The sequence below is a fragment of the Peromyscus eremicus genome, chromosome X (assembly GCF_949786415.1).
Source record: "Peromyscus eremicus chromosome X, PerEre_H2_v1, whole genome shotgun sequence".
Classification (NCBI taxonomy): Eukaryota; Metazoa; Chordata; class Mammalia; order Rodentia; family Cricetidae; genus Peromyscus; species Peromyscus eremicus.
The window spans coordinates 20,706,349-20,727,161 of NC_081439.1; the positions used below are offsets into that span (position 1 = coordinate 20,706,349).

General features: G+C 37.0%; 1 protein-coding gene across 1 annotated transcript in view; it reads right to left on the minus strand.

Annotated features, from left to right (window-relative positions):
* Positions 1 to 20,813, minus strand: part of Arhgap6 (Rho GTPase activating protein 6) — a 94,501-nt gene that overhangs the window by 54,752 nt on the left and 18,936 nt on the right. Inside the window, exon 3 of the mRNA XM_059250726.1 lies at positions 3,829 to 3,900. Coding sequence (XP_059106709.1) covers positions 3,829 to 3,900 — 72 coding nt within the window. The remainder of the gene's footprint in view (positions 1 to 3,828; positions 3,901 to 20,813) is intronic.

Consider the following 20,813-nt stretch of genomic DNA (forward strand, 5'->3'; position numbering starts at 1 on the left):
ATTTATCTTTTCCACAAAATCTGTTGGTTTTTTTTTTGAGTCAAGAAAGAAATTGTCTGAATTTCTGAAAGTTACTTTTATTTGCCAAATAATTAAACTACAAGAGACTAGGAACTTGGAAATCTTCTGTTTGAAAATATGTTTTGCAAACCAATGTCAATCTTGAATTAGTTTCCATATGGCAACCAAGACTTAGATGGGCTTTGTTTAAGTAGCATCCTGAATACAAGAATGTCACATGATTTGTTGTATATTTTTATATCAAGGAATTAAATATCATTCAGGACATGATTCATGCTGATGGAATCAATTAATATAGTAGCATATCAAATATTTGTGAATCACTTTTTTTTTATTGGGAGAGCAGGTCAACCATGAAGAGCTGCTCCCCTTTATTTTTAGATGGCCTAACCCAAGAGGTCATTCAGAGTTTCCTGTTTTCCTTCTTTCCCTGTTGGATTTCAGTGATGATCATTTTTCACATGTGTGTCTGTTATGAACTCAAACACTAATATCCAAAGGGAAGTGAACTGATTCCAAATGTGCCACACCAGTACACAGCCACCCCCAGGTTCTGGTTCCCAAGATAGCCAGGCAATGGCTCCCAATGCTGACATGGACAAAGCTTTATGTTTTGAAGAGCTGTCAAGAAGTAACTCTTCAATTAAGCCTAGAACACTTTCTTTTTTAAACACCAAAGCTAATCCATAAAGAGCAAACTTCACATAGTGAAGCTTGGTACTTCTCTCCTTAGATGGATGAATGATCTGCCTTTTCATTAGAACCACCAAGAGCTTACTTTCTTTCTCTACTCATCTTCTCTTATGTCGATAAAGAATACTGCCAAGATTTTATTGGTCTACATTAATATGATTTGGTCTGAAAAATATCTAATGTCCCAGTGGACACTAATCAGTTTCTTACCTGCTGACCCTTACTTTCCTCTTCACTCATGTTTTCTTTCTGCTTTCTTTATATACAATATAAGTGCACGCACACGCATGTGTGCACGGACACACATCCACCCCCCCCACACACACACCCTCCACACACACACACCAATTTAGGGAATGCAAACATTAATCTCTCCCTGCAAAAAACCCCTCATTCTTCTTAGCATAGTCTGAATGGGTACTTTCTAAACAATCACCTAACATCTTCATTGTGTTTCAATCCCAACACCAATATCATTATCCTAGAGTAAAGCAACTTCAAGCAGTAATTTATTACTCATATAGTTGTCTTCACTTTTCAGTTACAGTAAATTGTAATAAAATTAAGTGGAAAATTACCAAATAAGAAAGTCATATGTTTTAAATGGTTTCTATCACAGCATACTATAATAATTGGCTTATTGTTAGTTATTTTGGTTTGTCTTCTACTGTGCCTAATTTATAAATTATACTTTGCCATATGTATGCATGTATACACAGGGAAGTATACTGCACATAGGTTTGCTATTAGCCAAAATTTGAGTCATCAATGGAAAGTTTTTGTGATGTATCTCCCAGGGATAAGTGGAGGACTAGTGTAGTTAAGTGCCCACCCATAAATGAGTCTGTAGTGGGTAGCCATTCCAGCTTTGATCTGGAAGTTCCAACCCCCATTGAGACTTCGGCAACTGTCACGCCTACAAGGCGGGGCCAAGGGAGGTGCCTGGGGACCCGAGATCTGGATCAGCGGACACTCTCTCCATTCCAGGACCCTGGATGGTGGAGGTGGACAAAGCAGAGCTCCAGAGAACACCGCTGGACTGTGATACACCTTCCCCAGACCCCGCGACCTACCTATCCCTTAATTTGTAAGTTACGCCATTAAATAAATCTCCTTTTAACTACGTGGAGTGGCCTTAATAATTTCACCAATATGAGTCATCAATTTTATCCCCTCTAAAGCCTAGGGGACATTGAGGAAGATGGAGTGGAAAGAGTGTAAGATCGAGAGGCTGGGGTATAATGCTGTCAGATATGATCTTCTGCACATGACATGTCCATTGCACTCATGAACACAGCATCTGTGCTTACCTGCATAAGACATGCACAAATAAAAGACAGGAAAGTAGGAAGGGGACTAGTTAGGAAGAAGAAGGAGTCAGCAGGAGAGGGTAAAAGGAGGTAAGAGGGGGTGCACATGATCACAATATAATATACTATATACTATACTATAGTATAGTAAAATAGATGATGACAATATAATTTACTATAATATATTCATGAAGTTGTCAAAGATACAACACAAAAAGAGCAATAAAACATCAAACATATACATATAATAAAATTTATCAGATAGTGGATATGTAGCTAGCCTACTCCTTATCTTCATCATTCTAGTAGCAAATTCTGCTGAGGTTGTTCATATCCTGCTGAGTATTCTGGTGAATATGATCACAGCTCTCATGTTAAAATGTATACATTGGAAGTTTTTTTTTTCCAAGAAAGCAACAGCTTATTCACTGAAGTGAGGATCTGGCCATTAGGTGTTCTTTTGTTTGTATTTTTTGGGGGTGCTGGGCACAGAACGATTGGTCTTCTGCATGCTAGACAAGTATTAGATCCCTGAGCTATATTCTTCAGCTCTTGGGCCTTAGGACATCTAAATATTACAGCCATGATTCTTTCTTGCAGCTAAAGGTATGGATTCTTAACACTTATTTCTTTTTTTTTTTTGCCCAGCTTGTGGTACACATCTAGAAGGCTGAGCACAGTCTGCCTAGAGGCAGTGCTACTGGCACTTAGCAGAGACCAAGGATGCTGCTAAACATGTCACACCTCAAAGGACAACATATGCCACAAAAATTTTCCAGTCTACATTGCTACTGGCACCAAGGAAGACAAACCCCACTGTAAGGGAAGCAAAATAGTGAATTTCCATTCCTTAGGATTCTTTCTATCCAAATATCATGAATTTTAAGGCACACTTTAAGCTATGTGTATATAGACTGCTATCAGTGTTAGAATAAGGCTTGTCCAGTGCAATTTGTAATGCATTTATTTTAAAAAGCCATTGCTTTCCACTACAAGTATAAATGCAGTTACTATATATGGGAACTCCAAAGTAAGACACATGTCTTTCCTCATTCAACACTTATTCATTGTGGCACATAAAATGAACATACATTCACTCAATGACACCATTCAACAATCAGTTCATATAACACAATGAGAACAAGTCATAAAAAAAATTAGACTGTGCTAATGGGGTCCCAGTGACCTTTACAACTGAAGAATACAAACTTAAATTGACAACAAATGTCTCTGAAAGAGTGGCTCAAGTGTCATTTTCCTAAATAGCCATAGAAATGGACACAAATCAGTATGATGAAAGCCAGTAATTGCGGAAAACATATGGTGCCCAAACCAAGCATTCTGTGATCTAACAAAATTGCTGACGATGGCCTATCTTTAGTAAGTCATGAGATGAAGATTGTTTCTTTTCTGTAGTCATAGTAGATGAATGCAAACTCTTTCTCATTTAATTAGTCCTGCTTAATTGTCTGCATTTGCCAAACAGCTGGTTAGTATTAGGCATGCTGGCCATGGCTACTCAACCCAGGTCCACTTTAGACGTAGCTGATTGGACAGAGTAATTAGAACCATAACCGTGGCTGTAGTCACCCACTGCTCAAACCAGCTGAACTCATCAGTTCAACATAGGGATACTCAAACACAGAAAAGTAGACCCAAATGGCTCTCAATGACATTCCATTACAGAAATGTAGTTTACATAATAGAACCCAACCAGATAAACCGATGCAATTTGAAATCTCTACCCAATCCAAGCAGCATGCTCCCTGCAAGATGCATTGGCTTTAGTTATTTGGCCCTTTACCTTTGTCTTTGTTCTTTTCCTTCCCCAGGGAATCCAGTTTCTTTCTCAAAGATTTCTTTCTCTTTTGTCCATCTGTAAATATTAAAGGAATAAGCCGTTGTAAAAAAAATAAGAATATAAATGATTTTCACATTACAAACAATTGCAGTTGACTTCTTACTTCACTCATAGAATTCAACATTGTAAACAGAGAAATAGCTCTGAGAAAACCGGAAAAATCCCTGACATATAGCACGTGAAACCAGCCTTGAAATACACTCTGAAATGTTCTTCCAATCATGGGAAGAGCTAGAAACAGCCCTCATTCATATGTAATTCAGTTTTGACATCCAGATGTGTTTGTTTTTACTATTACATAAGGCTTTTCCTATTCTCCATGGTTATACGAGTCATTGTTCATCTTGAACAAAAATCTCCATGACAGAATCAACTATACACACATTTAGCTTTGACATTCATAAGCTACTACAGTGTAACTGGAAAGGGAAATGGATTTGGCGTCCCACAGAATTCAGACCTTACTACTACCATAACATGTATAACTTGCCCGGCTTTGGTTAAGTCTCAGTGCTCTTATCTAAATAGTGAGAATTTCATGTTTTTGTTGTGGGAATTAAATGAAACAATGTATATGAAATGCTTAATGTGCAAGCCTGGTGCAAGTCCATAAATTCAGATCTACTGTCTACCTGGGGCTTGCATGTCATTCTACAGAATGGTTGTCCCATAATTTAATTATTCTCCCACTGATGGATACTGGAGTTGTTTCAGATGTGTCACTAGAAGTGGGGAATATTCTTTTTTAGCATCTGATACTTCTAACAAATTGTACTTAGTATTTTGCTTAACTCACCAAATAGTAAAGATACCATTCATATTGGTTGGCAGCTCCAATCAAATTCCTGGGATGTCATCATAAAATATTGGCATTTATCATTGCCAGAACATGCTTTGGAATTATTCAGCTTAACACATAGGGGGTGTAGATCAGGAATCCACACTGGTTCCAAATAGAGAAAATGTAGTTCATACCCAAGGGACTGTTTAAAAAGTAGATTAAGAATTGTCTTGCAGGACACACTAAAATATGTCATAAAAAGAAGGTACCACCAAATAAAATTTATAAAACAAGACTCTGACAGCAGGAAATGACAAAATAAAACGTCTGGATGTAATGAGCATTCCTGAGATCCTCTAGGGCTTCAGATGTTCCCAACTCCTTCTCTGCCGTGAAGTGTTAGAAATGCAGGGACACCACAATATAGGTAACAGGCACATTTAATACCTTTCCCTTCCAATATCCTGCCCAAAACATTTTCTTCCCACAAAATGAAAATAGTAGGATTTTTCACCTTTGGAGTCATGAGATTTGTAAAATGAGAAAAACATGTAAATTAATTGTATGGTGGCCAAGAGCCATTAATCTCTTTCATCCCTGGTGTGTTCATATCTTAAACCTCTAAGAGTTGATCTAGCTATTAGAGACTGTTGCGACTTATTATATATACACAGATGATAAAACACACTAACTACATAAGATTCTAATCTGTTCTCCAAATAGGATTGATGGTGCTTTTACTTTGTAATGCTTTCTTTATTGCTAGTTCATATCACCAAATGTGTTTGGTCAGTAATAATATTTCCTACTAAAAAAATCCTTTAATTCTTTAATTTACATATTTGACTGAACAGAGTAACTAAACAATACATCTATTAAAGCCTAAGAGATTTTTCTGTGGTGCTAGGGATGGAATCCAGGACCTTGCACATGCCAACCAAGTGTTCTATCACTGAGTTCATCATGAGAAGCCACAAGTCTTTGTCTTTAATTTTTGTATTTTTTTCAGTTAGTATATAAACTAATAGATATCACTATGATGTTTTTATACATATGTCTCATTACACTTTGTTTTCAATCATTCTCCTCTCCCACTGCTCTATCCCCATGCACACAATCCTTCTGGCTGGTTGTCTTCCTGTCTCATTGTGGGCATCTGTGATCTGCTCTAAAGCATATTCCTCAGAATAACCCTTACTTGGAAAGTGGAGAAATTTGACTTTGAATCCAAGCTCCACCACCTGTGGCTTGGGGAGTTTTGTGCTTTAACTTTTTGATTCTCAGTTCTGGCAACTGTAAGATGAATAGATTTTCTGTGGATTACATGTTGATGCATATTAGATTCTATTACAAAATATGAATTGTCACATCAATGACGACTCATGCTAGTCTTCATGACTATTTAGAGGTTAAGATTGTTGTGTACTCCCCATCACCACTTCTCTAACTTTGAATTACCTTGGGCATGTCTCACAGGCACATCCCTCAGATAGGGATTATATCTACTTCCCCTACCACCTAGGCAGATGTGGAGAGTACTAGCTTTGACATTAGAGAGTTCTGTAAAACAGGTTCAGAATTTATCACGTCCCACAGAAAAGTTACTTAATCTCTTCAAACCTCATCTATAAAATAGGAGACATAAATAGTCATGACTGTAAGGACTGTTGCATAGATAGAATAAAATTATAAATATCCTGTACTTAGATTATAGCACATGTTCAATAAGTACTGATTATTCATTGATCTATGTACAGAGTAGTGGTGGAAAGATGAGACCACAGGTATTCAGATATTCAGTAAAGGGAAATAGGCAAGAACTATCTTCCCTTCACCTTTCTTGTTGAATTTTCAGCCTCATTCAGTTCATCTCCTCTGAGAACATTAATGAAGACTTACTTCCACAATGCCTGATGAAAGGAAGATGCATGGAAGCCAAACCTGAAGCACTTATTCCAAAATGCCTTTGATGGGGACATGTTCCCCAAGTTCCTTCTCTAAGACAGCATACACACTAGAAGTGTAGCCCTGCCATTGTTTCCATCACACCATAAAAACATTCTTATAGATAAGTATAATCGGGAGGTTTTATTTTTCTAAAATCCTGCTGAGGTTTGATTGAGTCTTGCCCCAAAAGTATGTGTTTGGAAACTTAGTTCTCATTACAACAGTGTGGGAAAGTGTAGGCTTAATAGAAGGACCTGAAATCATGCATGCACCCTTGTGGGCTGATTAATGCTATTTAGAAAGGGCTTGAAGCTATTCTTTCTCTTTCTATAACACCTTCCACCATGTTATGAAATATGAAGGCCCTCTCTAGATGTGCCCTTCGATATTAGACTTACCAACATACCAGGCCCATATAAACTCCCATTGTTTATAAATTATCCAGTGGCATATATTTTTAAGGGACTGAACAAACTAAAACATACCTTCATCTCCACCTCTCTGCTTGCAATGATGCAAGCCACCTTGTTCACTACATGTTCCCTACTATGAAGGTCTACATCATCATACATTGATGTTAGATGGGTCTAACATCAATAAAGTCAATCTACAGGTGGAAACCTCTGAAATTGTGTGCCTCTTTTAAGTATTTTCCTTTGGTATTTAAAAAATATTTATTTTGTTCTCTTTCATACATATTAGTGTTTTCCTTGAATGTATGCATATGTACTGTGTACAATGCATGATGCCTGCAGAAGAAGGTGTCTGATCCTTTGGAACTGTAGTTATATATGGTTGCAAGCCACTGTGAGACTGTGGGAACTGAATCTGGGTCCCATTCATAAATAAAAAGTGCTCTGAAATGTGGAGCTGTCTCTCCTGCTCCCTCTTGGGTATTTGGTAACAGTGATGAAAACTGATTAATACAAGCGAAGGGTTTACATACACTTAATGATGAAATGAAGGCTAAGAAAGAATTAGTAGGCACATGCTGCCAGGGCCAGAGGTCTGCTTTGGTTCTGTCACAGACGTAAGCAAGAATATAGCTCATTGGGCACAAAACAGCCACATCCAGTCCACTACTGTTCATGTGAAGATCAATGTACAATGACCTTTAACAGTTGAGAGCTGATGTAAAATATTGGTTATTTCTCACACAGATCTGGAGTTTTATCCTTTCAAGAAAAGCAGAAAATCTCTGTCTCACATTCTTCACACTTACCTTAAGTCAGCATAGGCACCTAATTCTGAGCCATTACACTCATTTATAGTATCTGGCAGGCACTGAAATTTGCAAACTAAAAGGGAGGTTCTAGCTTGTTCAATCCTTTAAAACAATTCCTGCTGAGAAAAATTTGGCAGGATGATTTTGGCACTACCTCCCCTGTTTCCCAGCCATAGCTGCCTCACTATTTAGTTGAACCAGAAAAATAGACTCCCAGAGAAAGTAAACCAAAGGAATTCATAGGCAATGTGGAGAAGTTAGTGGAAAAAGTGAGGATAAATATAAAAAGAGATTTGTGGGGTGGTAGAGTAGGAATTGACCCTTTAGAAACTACACATAGTCTATGCCATGGGTTCTCAATCTGAGTGCTAGTGACATATGAAGCCAGGTAATTCTCATTTACTTATTTTTTTAAAGTTTTTTTTTTTACATACCAATCCCAGTTCCCCCTCCTCCCCATCTCCAGCCCTCACCTTCCCCCATGCAACCCCCCATCCACTCCTCAGAGAGGGTAAGTCCTCCCTTGGGGAGTCAACAAAGTCTGGCATACTAAGTTAAGGCAGGACCAAGCCCCTCTACCCTGTGTCAAGGCTAAGCATGGTAATTCTTTTTTTTTTTTTTAAAGATTTATTTATTTATTATGTATACAGCAGGTATGCCTGCAGGCCAGAAGAGGGCGCCCGATCTCATTACAGATGGTTGTGAGCCACCATGTGGTTGCTGGGAATTGAACTCAGGACCTCTCGAAGAGCAGCCCCTGCTCTTAACCTCTGAGCCATCTCTCCAGCCCCCCTGAGCCATCTCTCCAGCCCCCATGGTAATTCTTTATTATGGTTAACTACCCTATGTATTATAGGCTACATAGCCACATCCCTTGCTTTTATTTACTTAGCTGCCAGAGCATATGCTCATATTCTGTTGCAACTACCCATGATGTTTCTGTGCATGACCAAATATCCACAGGAAGCACAACTCCTGTGGTTGAGAACCACTGCTTTCTGCATAATTCTATGTAGAGAACACAGCAATGCACACAGACAATGTAAAGAAAACCTTCATGCTCTCCCTTCCAGTTGATACCCAGCTTCCACTTCTGTTTTAGACAGAACCATATCAAAATATTTACAAATTATTAGGACTTTAACTGTTGTGTTGAATTTGAGGAAGAACAACAATCCCCTTCAATTTATAAAGAAATGAGAGTCTGCCTATAGTTAGTGATCTTTGTACGAAATGCTCAAGACTATAGGTTTTAGGATTAAAATAAGCCCCTGGAGTAAACAGCCTTCTGTTTCTTCACTGTAAGGGTTTCTTCCTTACTCGTGTGGGAAGATGAGGTGTGAAAGAACATATGTGTTGAATGGTGGTCTGAATGGATGCCACTCAGCTCCCAAGAAAAATACCATAATGCTTTCTTTTTAACCAGGTCATGCTATTTACAGAAACTATGTGGACCGAGAAAAGTTGTTTATTTAAAAAGAAGAAAAGAAAAGACGCCCAACTTAATATAATGCGTTTTGGATGGGATCCTAAAACAAAGGGAGGATGCTAACAGAAAACTGATGTAAATATGGATCAAGCCTATCATCTTGTTGATGACAATATATCAAGGTTGCTACAATATTATTGGGGAGAATAAGCAGAGGCTCAAAATGAAATGCTCTATCATTTTTGTGACTTTTTAGTATGTCAAAAATTATTCAAAAATTAAAAATGACCTTTAAACATGTTTTCTGCCAGGTACCAACTGTTTTGAGTAAGGTTTTTGAGTAAAGGTTAAAAATTTATTTGGTAAGTGTGAGAAAATGGAGGTCTGGTCTGCTTCTTGAAATGTTTCGCAGAACTGGGAACTCAAATTTGTGGCAAGAAGGAAGATGACTCACAAAGCCATAGTTTCTGACCTGGTTGAAACTATGGAAATAATCTGCTACTGCCATCTCCCTCATCTGAAGAAAAACACGTGCCCAAACTGACACAAAACGTTGATTGTGGCTACTATTTTGGTGGAACATACTTGCTAAAAAGGGAGTGGCCAGCTAAGAGCCTCAGCCAGTTTTATTTTTATGGCCCTTGTGATGGTTGCATGGGTGGCTAGTTAAATTGTCGGAGAATCCTAGACTCTCTAAATCCTTTTCTTCATAAATTACTCAAACCTTATCTTTTGACTTGCTTATGAGAACTCCAATTTCTACGGAAATATATTTTTAAACATCTCACATCTATGCTGATAAACCAAATTATTGCTTTAAATATATATATATATATATATATATATATATATATATATATAACACATACATTTATGTGTACATGGATCTGTGTAACTACAAGTCAAGTGAGTTGTATAAAATATGAATATCTTACAAAAATATTTAACACAGGCTGTGGGTGGTCATGCACGCCTTTAGTCTCAGAACTTCAGAGTAGAGGGAGGTAGAGCTCTGTGGGTTTGAGGCCAGCCTGGTCTACACAGTAAGATCTGCCTCAAAGTAATTGTTTAACACTGTTTTATTCCTTACTAAAGTGAAAACTCATTATTTCTTTTCCTCATGCTGTAGACCTCCCAAAATAACATGAGGCAAAGACTAAATGCTGTATTTTAATTTTAGTTTGAAACAGGAGTATTGTTAAAGAAGTAGTTATATTATTAATGGTCCCAAGGATCCATTCATCGTATCCATGTTCAACATCTGCTACTTTCTAATGATTAACCTTATCCACATAAGTTAAATTTGCCTGGTAAGTCCACCCTGGAAAACAGATAGGGGTTGATAGGAGAAGGGCAGCCCAAATCCCAGTGAAAGTCAGAAAAAAAAGGAGAAATTGGAATGAATTCCAAACTGCCCCTTGTGTTTTGAGTTGCCTGCTCTGTATTTAAAGTCCATCCAAAGACACGGAAGGAGAGCACCTCTGGCAGCAAAGGGGAAGTAGCTGCCCATGGATGGGAGATTCATGGGACCACTGCAATGCTGTGGTCCAAGAGATGGCTTGGGGTGAAGTCTAGATATTTAGGATAAGAGCTAACATAGAGGTGTCTTTTCCGTTTTAACACAAAGGTTTTTTGTTTGTTTTAAATTTTCTCCAGGTTTATTATATCGTAGCACGTGCTTACTCTCCTTGGCTTGGGAATATTATTTATAGTATAATATTTATATGTTTACATATCATCTTCTCTCTAGAAAGCGGATTCATCATCCATCCTTTTAGTCACCCATCCATTCATCCATCTGTCTATTCAACACTGATTAGTCACACATTGTTGGAGAGACTGAGCGATGAGCTTTAAACTTACATGAACAGACACTATCTGTTCTGAGGGACTCAAGAGTTTAGTATTAGAGATAGATCTGGGAAAACCTGACTAAAACCAAACAAGGAAATGCCTTTGTGAACATTTTACTGGGTGTTGGGACAGATGAGTGAAGGATGACCCTAAGTATGCTTGCAAAGGCTAATGTTTAGTTCAGTCCTCAGGGGATAAAGTTACTCTTCTCCGGACCCTTTGAATTTTGGTGGTGTTTTTCTCAATAAATCACATGGTGACTACAGGGTTTAGGAAATCCTTTCTGTCTGGCTCTTTTACTCTCTGAATGTTTTAGTTTTAGTAATATCCCTTTTTGCTATGGTTCTCAACCTTCCTAATGCTGCAACCCTTTAATACAGTTCCTCATGCTATGGTGACCCCAACCATAAAATTATTTTCATTGCTACTTCATAACTGTAATTTTGCTACTGTTATGAATCATAATGTAATTATTTGATATTCAGGATATCTTATATGCAACCCCCATGAAAGGTTCGTTTGACCCCAAAGAGGTCATGACCCACAGGTTGAGAACCACTGCGTTTTGGATAGGCATTCCACTGGTGAACAAACATAACAATATAACAGATTTCAGAGTGGAGTAATAGCTCCTTCAATGGAAGCAGAGTTCCAGAAAGTGAAAATAAAAATCCTGGAAAAGAAAAACAGCCTATACTAAAAATCTGAAAAAAATAATTTAAGCCCAACATAGTCCCACCATGTATTCAACACTGGCCAACAATTGTGCCTATTTGTATGTGCACAGGAGTGTCATCATCAAGAAATGTTATTTCACCCAATTCATCAAGACATCTATTTCTCTATCATCCTATCTCCAGAAGTTCTTCCATCAATTATAATTTAAGTAGAAGAAGGCATGTTGGAATATGAGCATCATGTCATTTCTCTTGGCGCAAATTCCACTGAATTAGACTTTGTTTCTCCATCCTTATAGCACCATGTGGACTCAGATTTCCGGAATCTATTTTCAAAGTGTCTGCATTTCCCTGGAGAAGGAAGTGTTTTATGGTATTCTTAAGCAATAGAGATGCTTCTTCTTAGAGTGCAGGCTCCCCCCAAGTCCTTGTGAAATGTACTAATCCCCATAGTTTATATGCTGAAGTGGTGGTAAAGTTAACAAAGCTGTGCTCACAAAATGAGAACATTCTGTGAGTTTCTTACTGCTGTAATGAGACTCAACTGTTGGAGGTCACTATGCTTCTAGCTCAATTAAACACTAAAAAAAAAAAAGAAAGAAAGAAATCCTTTTCTGTTTTGTGTAAATTATTTTGTCAGGGCAATTAGTTCTAAAAATTTTCTTTATGATATTCAAGAGGGACAAATAACTCCCACGGATTCTTGGATCTCAAAGCAAGTGTTTTCCTATTTCACAAAATCGTTAAGATATTTGATTTATTAAGCATGCCTTCTCATTCGGTCAAAATGTGAGGTAGGGAAGCTGATCCTCGGGTTTAAATGTCGGCTTAAAAGGCCAGCTACAGTTTTTCCTTAATGAGGCGTTCTTTGTAATCACTCCTTGCTTCAACAAATGGTCGTGATCAAATTATACCCTAGAAGGATCTTTTTCCCACTGTCAGTTTTTCCACATTTAAGTTCTATGAGTTTAAAAAAGGGACTTAAAAAAAAAAAAAACACGTCGTAAGCACATGTCCAAAAGGAGGAGGCTTACTGCTGTCTTTCCCGAAGCTGGGAGTTAGTCTATTCTTCCAGGCCTCCCAATTTGCAGCTTTCCTCTCACCACCCTTATCAGAGAAGATGATACTTCTTAACTTAGTCTAATCAGACACTTAGTTTTCAGATAGAGAAGTTTCTAAACATCAAACCAGAAACAAACTTTTTTTTTTTTTATCAAATCATTTCTTTTGGCTTTATTTCTTTCCTGGACTTTAAAAGAAAGGAGGTAGGAAGGAGAACACAAGTTAAAAATATCACACTCGTCTAAAAAAAAAAAAAACACATTGAATTTTTAACCCAAGAGAATAAAATCCAAGGATAGGGACTGGGGATGCAGCTCAGCTGGTGGCTAGGATTTATGAAGCCCTGGGTTGATCTCCAGCAAATAGAAAACTAGAGGTGTTGACACACACCTGTAATTCTAGAACTTGGAAGTAAATAAAGGAAGATCAGAAATTCAAGGTCATCCTTGGTTACATAGGGAGAGAAGCAAGCCTGGGCTACATAAGATCCTATATTAAAAAAAAATAAACTCTAAAAAGAAAAAAATCCTCAAGTTATAGAATTTCATCACTATTTGTACACAACACCTGTATACATTATTTGTATACAAAGTCAAAGCCTGTATGTCACAATAAGATGGAGTCTGACAGTTGTGCCTGTTTGGAGTGGGATTTATTTTTAACCTATGTAAGGAACTAATTCCACCTACTTTGCTTTTGTTTTATAATGGACAAGCCAATCTGATATCCTTAAGCCATGAACTTTAAATCTTGGCAACTCCTAAGAATTTCTGCCAGTTGTTCCCATAAAAAATAGCTCTCTTAGACACAGTAACTGGAAAGATGACACAATTGGATGAAAACTATTTTCTTCCCCATCATCTGTATGCAAAGCTAGATGATGACATTACCAAGGCCATGTCTACTGTCTTTCCTCCACTCACTCTATTTCATCCTTGTCCCATTTTGTTACTTCTTGCCTCCTGGGATGATCCTTCACTCCAGCCTTGGCAAAGCACTCTATAAATTCAAGTTAATCCCTATGATATAGCCATGATTGCCAGTACCTAGTAAGGAACCAGTAGGCATTTCAATTCTAGGGAGTGAAAAGGGAGAGAAGTCTGGTAGGAGACAACAGTGGAAATGCTTCTCCCCTCTTACAAAACTACTCGCTGGGAAGTTAGTACTCTTTCTGATCTCTTGATGTTACTATAAGCATAACAATGCCAGAGGTTACTGCAGCCATTCCATGATGATGAGGAAAGCCAGCCAAACAGCAAGAGGCTCCGCTGATAACAGCAAAGAAAGACAGAAAGTCACTGAAGACATGGAGATACCTTATCCCTGGACTCTTCATGAAGTTAAATACTACTTTAAGCCATTTTTGATTAACTTCTAGTAAATGTATCTTAATAGTGGAAGATCTAAAACTGCTTCATGATTTTCTACTTTTAGGTCCATCAGACATGTCATGCCAAGCATACTTACATAGATGTTTTGAATCTGTATGTGTTTAAGAAATGATAAGTAGAAGGAGGGAAGTCAGATGGCCAAAAACTCTAAATCTATAAATAAATAACTCTTTATAGATAAAAATTTCTAAGTTGTTAGTCATCAAACCAGACAGTGCTAATAAAATTGTAATTAATCCATACTGGAGATTATCTTATTATTAAAATCATCTATTCAACGTACTACTTGTATATCTACAAATATATGGTACACTTCTTATTTATCTATGAGTATATGGTGACATTAGTTGTTTAAGAAATTCATAAAACATTTCTTATCTTTTGTGTTTAGTTCTACCAAAGAAGTAACTTTCTCACTTTGGAAAAAAATATTTATTCACGTGTGTAAGCAATAAAATCTGAAAATTATAAAGTTCTGACCATTCAAAAGCACCCAATTACAAAATGAAATTCGAACAATGAAGAAGTTTAACTGAATAGCATAGTACAGTTGAACTACATGGATAATAGCTATGAATTACTGTATCAAATTAATAACAATTTAAATCAAGGGTTGTCAAGCATTTTCTATAAAGGTCAAAATAGTAAATAGATGCTTTTTAAACTCTGTGAGCCACCCAGTCCTTGTTGAACCTACTTAACTCCATCATTATAGCATTACAATGAAGTCACAGACAACAAAGAAATGAATGGACATGGCTGGGTTTTAATAATAAAACTTTATTTATAAAAACAAGCATTGAGCTGTTGGCTCATGAGCTATAGTTTGTTACTCTTAAAGTGAAGAGTTTTTAAACTTACTGTTCCAGAACTTTCCATTTATAAACATCTTATAAATACTAAATGAAACTTTAAATAGTCTGGAGGATTTGATCTCAAATGATCTAAAAAGCCTAATTAGTTTAAAAAACAGCAATTAATTTCAATGGATAATTATTTACTTTTATTTTACCCATGGAGAAACCAAGAACTCTCCATAAATATGGATGATTCTGATCATATTTCAAGGATGGAGCATTGTTTGCAATTATCAAGCTTATTTTAGGCAGTGATCACAATGGAGTGAACAGGGCACTCTTAAAATTTTTGGAAGATGCCAGAATATTTTAAAAACTGCAGGAATGAGAGTTTTGTTCAAGACTTCAAGGCCTTGTGCAATAGTAGGTGGTGCTCCAACACACATATATACATGTGTGTCATTGTGACTAGTAGAGACAAGACCTTAGACAGAAAAATATATTGTCTCAGAACATGAAAGACTATTTGTGACTTAAAGAATCAGGCACCTGCTCTGTACTAGTACTGAGTCATACAGAAGCACACACTTGAGAACTATACATGACACGACAATAGTCTTCAGCTCTAATGGAAAGCAGCCAAGAAGAAAGTTACAAAAACACCTTCAAGAAAGTATCTGTCATTCTTGGCCTTTACTGGAGTAGATAGATGAGGCAGCTTCATTCTAAAAGGGCCTTTAAAGGCAACTTGATCAGATTTAATCTTTTTATATACTTTATATATTTTTGTATTTTCTCTGTTGAGTGACCTGGGACACTTAGAGGACATGGATTGCTTTTCACATGGCTAGCCATGTAGAGATATGAAAATAAACCTAAGGCTAGAACTGTACCCTAACCATCTAGGGCCAATCTGTGGGAGTGACCCCCTCCCCCCCCCCCCCCCGAGAGTTTTCTATACTGCTTCACTGCTCTCTTTAGTAATACTAAAAGTTTTCTATGCTGTTCACAAGAGATCGGTAAAGCCCACAGGGAAAAATATCTTTTATCCTCCTTATCTTAAACACACACACACACACACACACACACACACACACACACACACACACTTCAAATACCAAATACACACAGATCTAAAACTTTTGAGAATACCTTTTCATATATATACTGGGCATTACATGACATGTCTGCTGGACATAAAAGTAGAAAAATACACCTTAGGGTAGAGTTTGGATTACGCATTGCTAAGATGTATTTAACTAAAAATTATGGAAGTTCAATAAAAATGGCTTAAATATGAATTCTTCATTTTACTTTATAAGTAATTTATAAGTAGGCTAGTTCTATGGCTCGTTTATTCTGTGAATTTTCATCTTTTCTCTCTCTATTTTCACTAGGTTACATATTGATCTCCCTTAGGCTATGTATCAAGTTTGTTATTACTAAAGAGAGTAGGGAAGCCATATAGAAAGCTTCCCGGGTGTTGTTCCCACTGAGGGCACGGTTCTAGCCCTAGCTTCATTTACTTAGCCCTACAGAAATAAAATGTTCCTTCTGGCTTACCAAGTCCCCTAGAATCACAGCAAAGAACAATTAAAAGTTATTCATATTGATATTTTTGTTATTTTCCTCCTGATTCCCTGTTTTCCATTCTATTTACTTTCCAGGAATATGTAGTGATCAAATTGTAGAGCATAAATCTACCACTGAACCTGGAAAATGTAGTAGGTCATGCAAAAGTGTTTTAGGAAGAGACACACAATTAAAGAGAAGTGGATATTCAAGAATGCTACAGGAAGTATTTAAATTTATTTCCAATAAAGAGAGCACTGTTTGGTTCATGTGTTTCCCATGCTGAGATATAAAGTGTATTTATTTCTCAATGTAGACTGTAGACAAATGTTAAAAACCTGCTTTTCCAAGAACATAAATTTAAATCTTTAGTGCATCATCATCATAATAGACTATTGATTAAATGGATTTCTTCTTTTATATAAAATAGTATTATAAATCATTTTAACAGTGAGATAAGTAGGCATGAGGAAGCTTTGAGATTTTTTTTCCAATAAAGTAGAAGCTTCATGGTTGATGATTACTTGGGTGGTTATAGGTGTGATAGACAAAACAGTGGAGAAATCCTGAATTAAAGAAAGCAAATAGAGGTTCATGACTATAATTAAGATGAGATATAGGGTTGAGGGCAGATGCATGACAAAGTGATATAGCAATGATGACAATGATAATTATCATGTTGATGGAAATGGATAGCTTTTATGGAGAATGTATGAGATGTCAGTAGATGCTTTAAACTCATTATGGTTGTTACTACATTTAAACCTTACATTAACCCATGAGACCATCAATTAAAGTTGGAAAATGAGTACAGGGTGAAGCTACAGGAAATCATTAAGGTAACTTCAAACCCATTCCTGGAGATATTGGGGAAGAAGAGAGAAGGTTGACCAATGCTTTTTGCAAGGGTAGGGAAGCTTAATTTTAAAGAAGCATATACATGTATTCATTCACTCCTCACAGACTTACCGGTGTACTGAGCCCTATACCTGGTGTTCTAGATCCAAAGGCAAATGATACATAGCCCCATCCCATGAGAAGTAATGATCCTCTATAGGAGGACCAAGGAAAGGGTGGTGGAAACAAAGAAGGCACCATTAGTTCCAGAACACCTTGCAGCAGAGACCCTCTCTGAGGCCTTTCAAGCCTAGAAGTCATACATATTTGGTAGTGTTGGATTCTGTTGGCATTTTTAGCAGATTGTGGATTCTGGGTCATATTTCAGCTTGATTTTTATGCACACCAAAGGTTTCTACAAACAGATTGTTCCCTTACAGCTGGATGTTTCCAGCAAGGACAGCATAAACACAGGACAGGGATTTTTGCTATCCAGATTACTACTTGACAACCTAAACCAATAGTTCTCAACCTTCCTAATACTGCGACCCTTTAATACAGTTCCTCATGTTGTGGTGACCCTCAACCATGAAATTATTTTTGTTGCTACTTCATAACTGTAATTTTGCTACTGATATGAACTGTAATGTAAATATCTGTGTTTCTGATAGTCTTAGGTGACCCTTGCGAAAGGGTTGTTAGATCCCCCACAAAGGGGTCACGACTCATAGCTTGAGAAGCACTGACCTAAGTTTGCCTCTCTTGTCTACTGGGTTACTCTTTCTAAATCAACATCTAAGCACAAACTGAAAGTAGCTGCAGTGTTCTTGGCATACTAGGAACACCTGGTTTTGTTGTTTTGTTGAGTTGCTAATTTGGGTTTTAGTAAAAGGATAATGACAAAGGTCTGCTTTATAAGGAGGCCACACCTGAGCAATTTTGAGATGTCAGGTGCTTTTTTTTTTAAAAGAAAAATCAGAGCACTCTCTACTAGAGCATTGTCTGCAGCTTCTTAAACCATCAACTAATACCATTTTCAAAACTCATAAACAAAATCTTTCTCAATTCTTATATTGGAAATTAACTGAAACAAGAAGGAAAAGAAATAAAAGTCATAAATTAAACACATTAATTAAAGAAAATGAATATGTCATTTTTTCTCTTATGAAATTATTTGGCTTTAAAAACTTAAATATAATGAGGTTAAACCACCCCACCTACAGTAATATCCTATACTAATTGTGGAAAAAGTCACTTACTTCCTTTCATTTTACCTTAAACTAGGCATCAGCATTTTTTCCTACAAAGGGCAAAATAGCCATTATTGTTGCATATAAGATATACTGTTGTTTGCTAATAGTATAGTTTACTTATACAAAATAAGGGGTTTCATTATGCTATTTCCATACAAATACATTTTATACTTCAATCATACTTATCACCTCTATTATCTTAGTTTTATTTTATTGGGCATTTTCCAGCTTGGTTTTATTTTTTAATTAATTAATTTATTTTACATCCCAACCGCAGTTTTCCCTCTGTCCTCTCTTGCCAGTACCTCCCTACCACTTCCCCTTTGTTCCCCCACATCCACTCCTCCTCCATTCCCATTCAGAAAAGGGCAGAACTCCCATAGATGCCAGCAAAAGATGGCATATCAAAGTTTCACTGACACTAAACTTTACCTCTCCTCGTATTAAGGCTGGACAAGGCAACCCAATATGAGGAAAAGGTTTCCAAAAGCCAGCAAGAGATTCAAAGGCAGCCCCTGCTCCGATTGTTAGGAGTCCCATAAGAAGACCAAGCTACACAATTGTCACAAATACATGTGCTTTGTGAGTGTATGCCACTTGTGTGTGTGTGTGCCCACAGAGTCCATAATAGTCGTCAGAAACCCTGGGGCTGGAGTTAGAGGTAGTTGTGAGGTACCTGGCATAGGTGCTGGAAACTGAACTCAGGTCCTCTGAAAGAGTAGTAAGCACTCTTAGCCACTGAGCCATCTCTCCAGCTTTTATCATAACCTCTCAACTATGATGTGTAGTAAAAACACCCATGCATGCTATACAAATTAATGACCATGTCTATTTTCCAATATAACTTAATTTACAAACCTGAGCTGTTACTTAGTTTGGACCCACTAGTTCATTTGTTAACTCCTGCCTTTGACCACTACTATTAAGAAGCTATCAAATATTCATTAAATTTAACACATTACATGCTTCCTGGTTCTGGTAGTAAAGTCTGTGTTATTTATAGACTAGTTTGTCTGATTTAAAGAGACCCTGCAAATGTAGCAATCTGAACAGTCAAATCATCCCTGGTTGTTTCCATAGGAGCAATCCCTCTATGTCTCACAGGGAGAAATCTGATAAATGTCACTCCTGATAGAAACCATCTGATGAGAGCCACTGAAGATTTCTTTATGTTCTCTAGGATTTTTAAAAGCTGCTGCCTCTTAAATCTTAAGTTGAGAAGCTGCAACCTCATTTTTATAAAGTTGTTAGAAATGTTTATTGGTCATTTAGTATTTTTAATCTCCTGGGTCAGTAAATATAAGGAAGGGACAGGCCTCAGGATGCAAAAAGCCTGCATCTGTGTAGCTGCGTGGACCAGAAGCAACCTTTCTCTTTACTTTGACCAATCTGCATTGAATGATGCTTAAGAAACAAAGACATTTTTTCTAAGGCATCAAGCTGTTAGCCTAGCTTAACTAATTCAGTAAGTATACTAGATATGACAAATGTTGTCAGAAGAATTGGTGGGCTATTTCAAATTAGAATTTCAAATTGGAATGCAATAGTTTACACCCCTGTCAACAGTATATGAAAAACGTTCATTTTCCTGTGAAATATATTATCCAACTTTTTGGATCTGTGACAGTCTGAAAGAAAAAAAAACTTACTGTTGAACTGGTGCATCTCCAATAAATATAATGGTGGCTTTAAAATTTTTTATATTTATATTTATTGGATTTTACTGTGAGTTGTCTGTAATTTGTTCACATTTTATCTAGACTTTTTTCTCCCTTTTATGTTATAAGTCAACATCTCATTGGTCAAAATGTGTGATAAAAACTGTATGTATTTATTTGGCACACAAATGATTCTATTTTTGTGCATGTGTAGTTCTGCATGCATATATGTGTACTTATATGTGGAGGTTAGAGGTCAGCATTGATCATCTTCCTTAATCACTCTCATCCTTAATTTACTTTTTTAAATACAGGGTCTCCCATTGAACCTGGAGCTCATCAATTTGCCTAGACTGGCTCATCAGAAAGCTCCTAGGATCTTCTTGTCTATGCCTCCTCGACACCATGCCCGGCTTTTATGTGGGTACTAGGGATCAAATCCAGG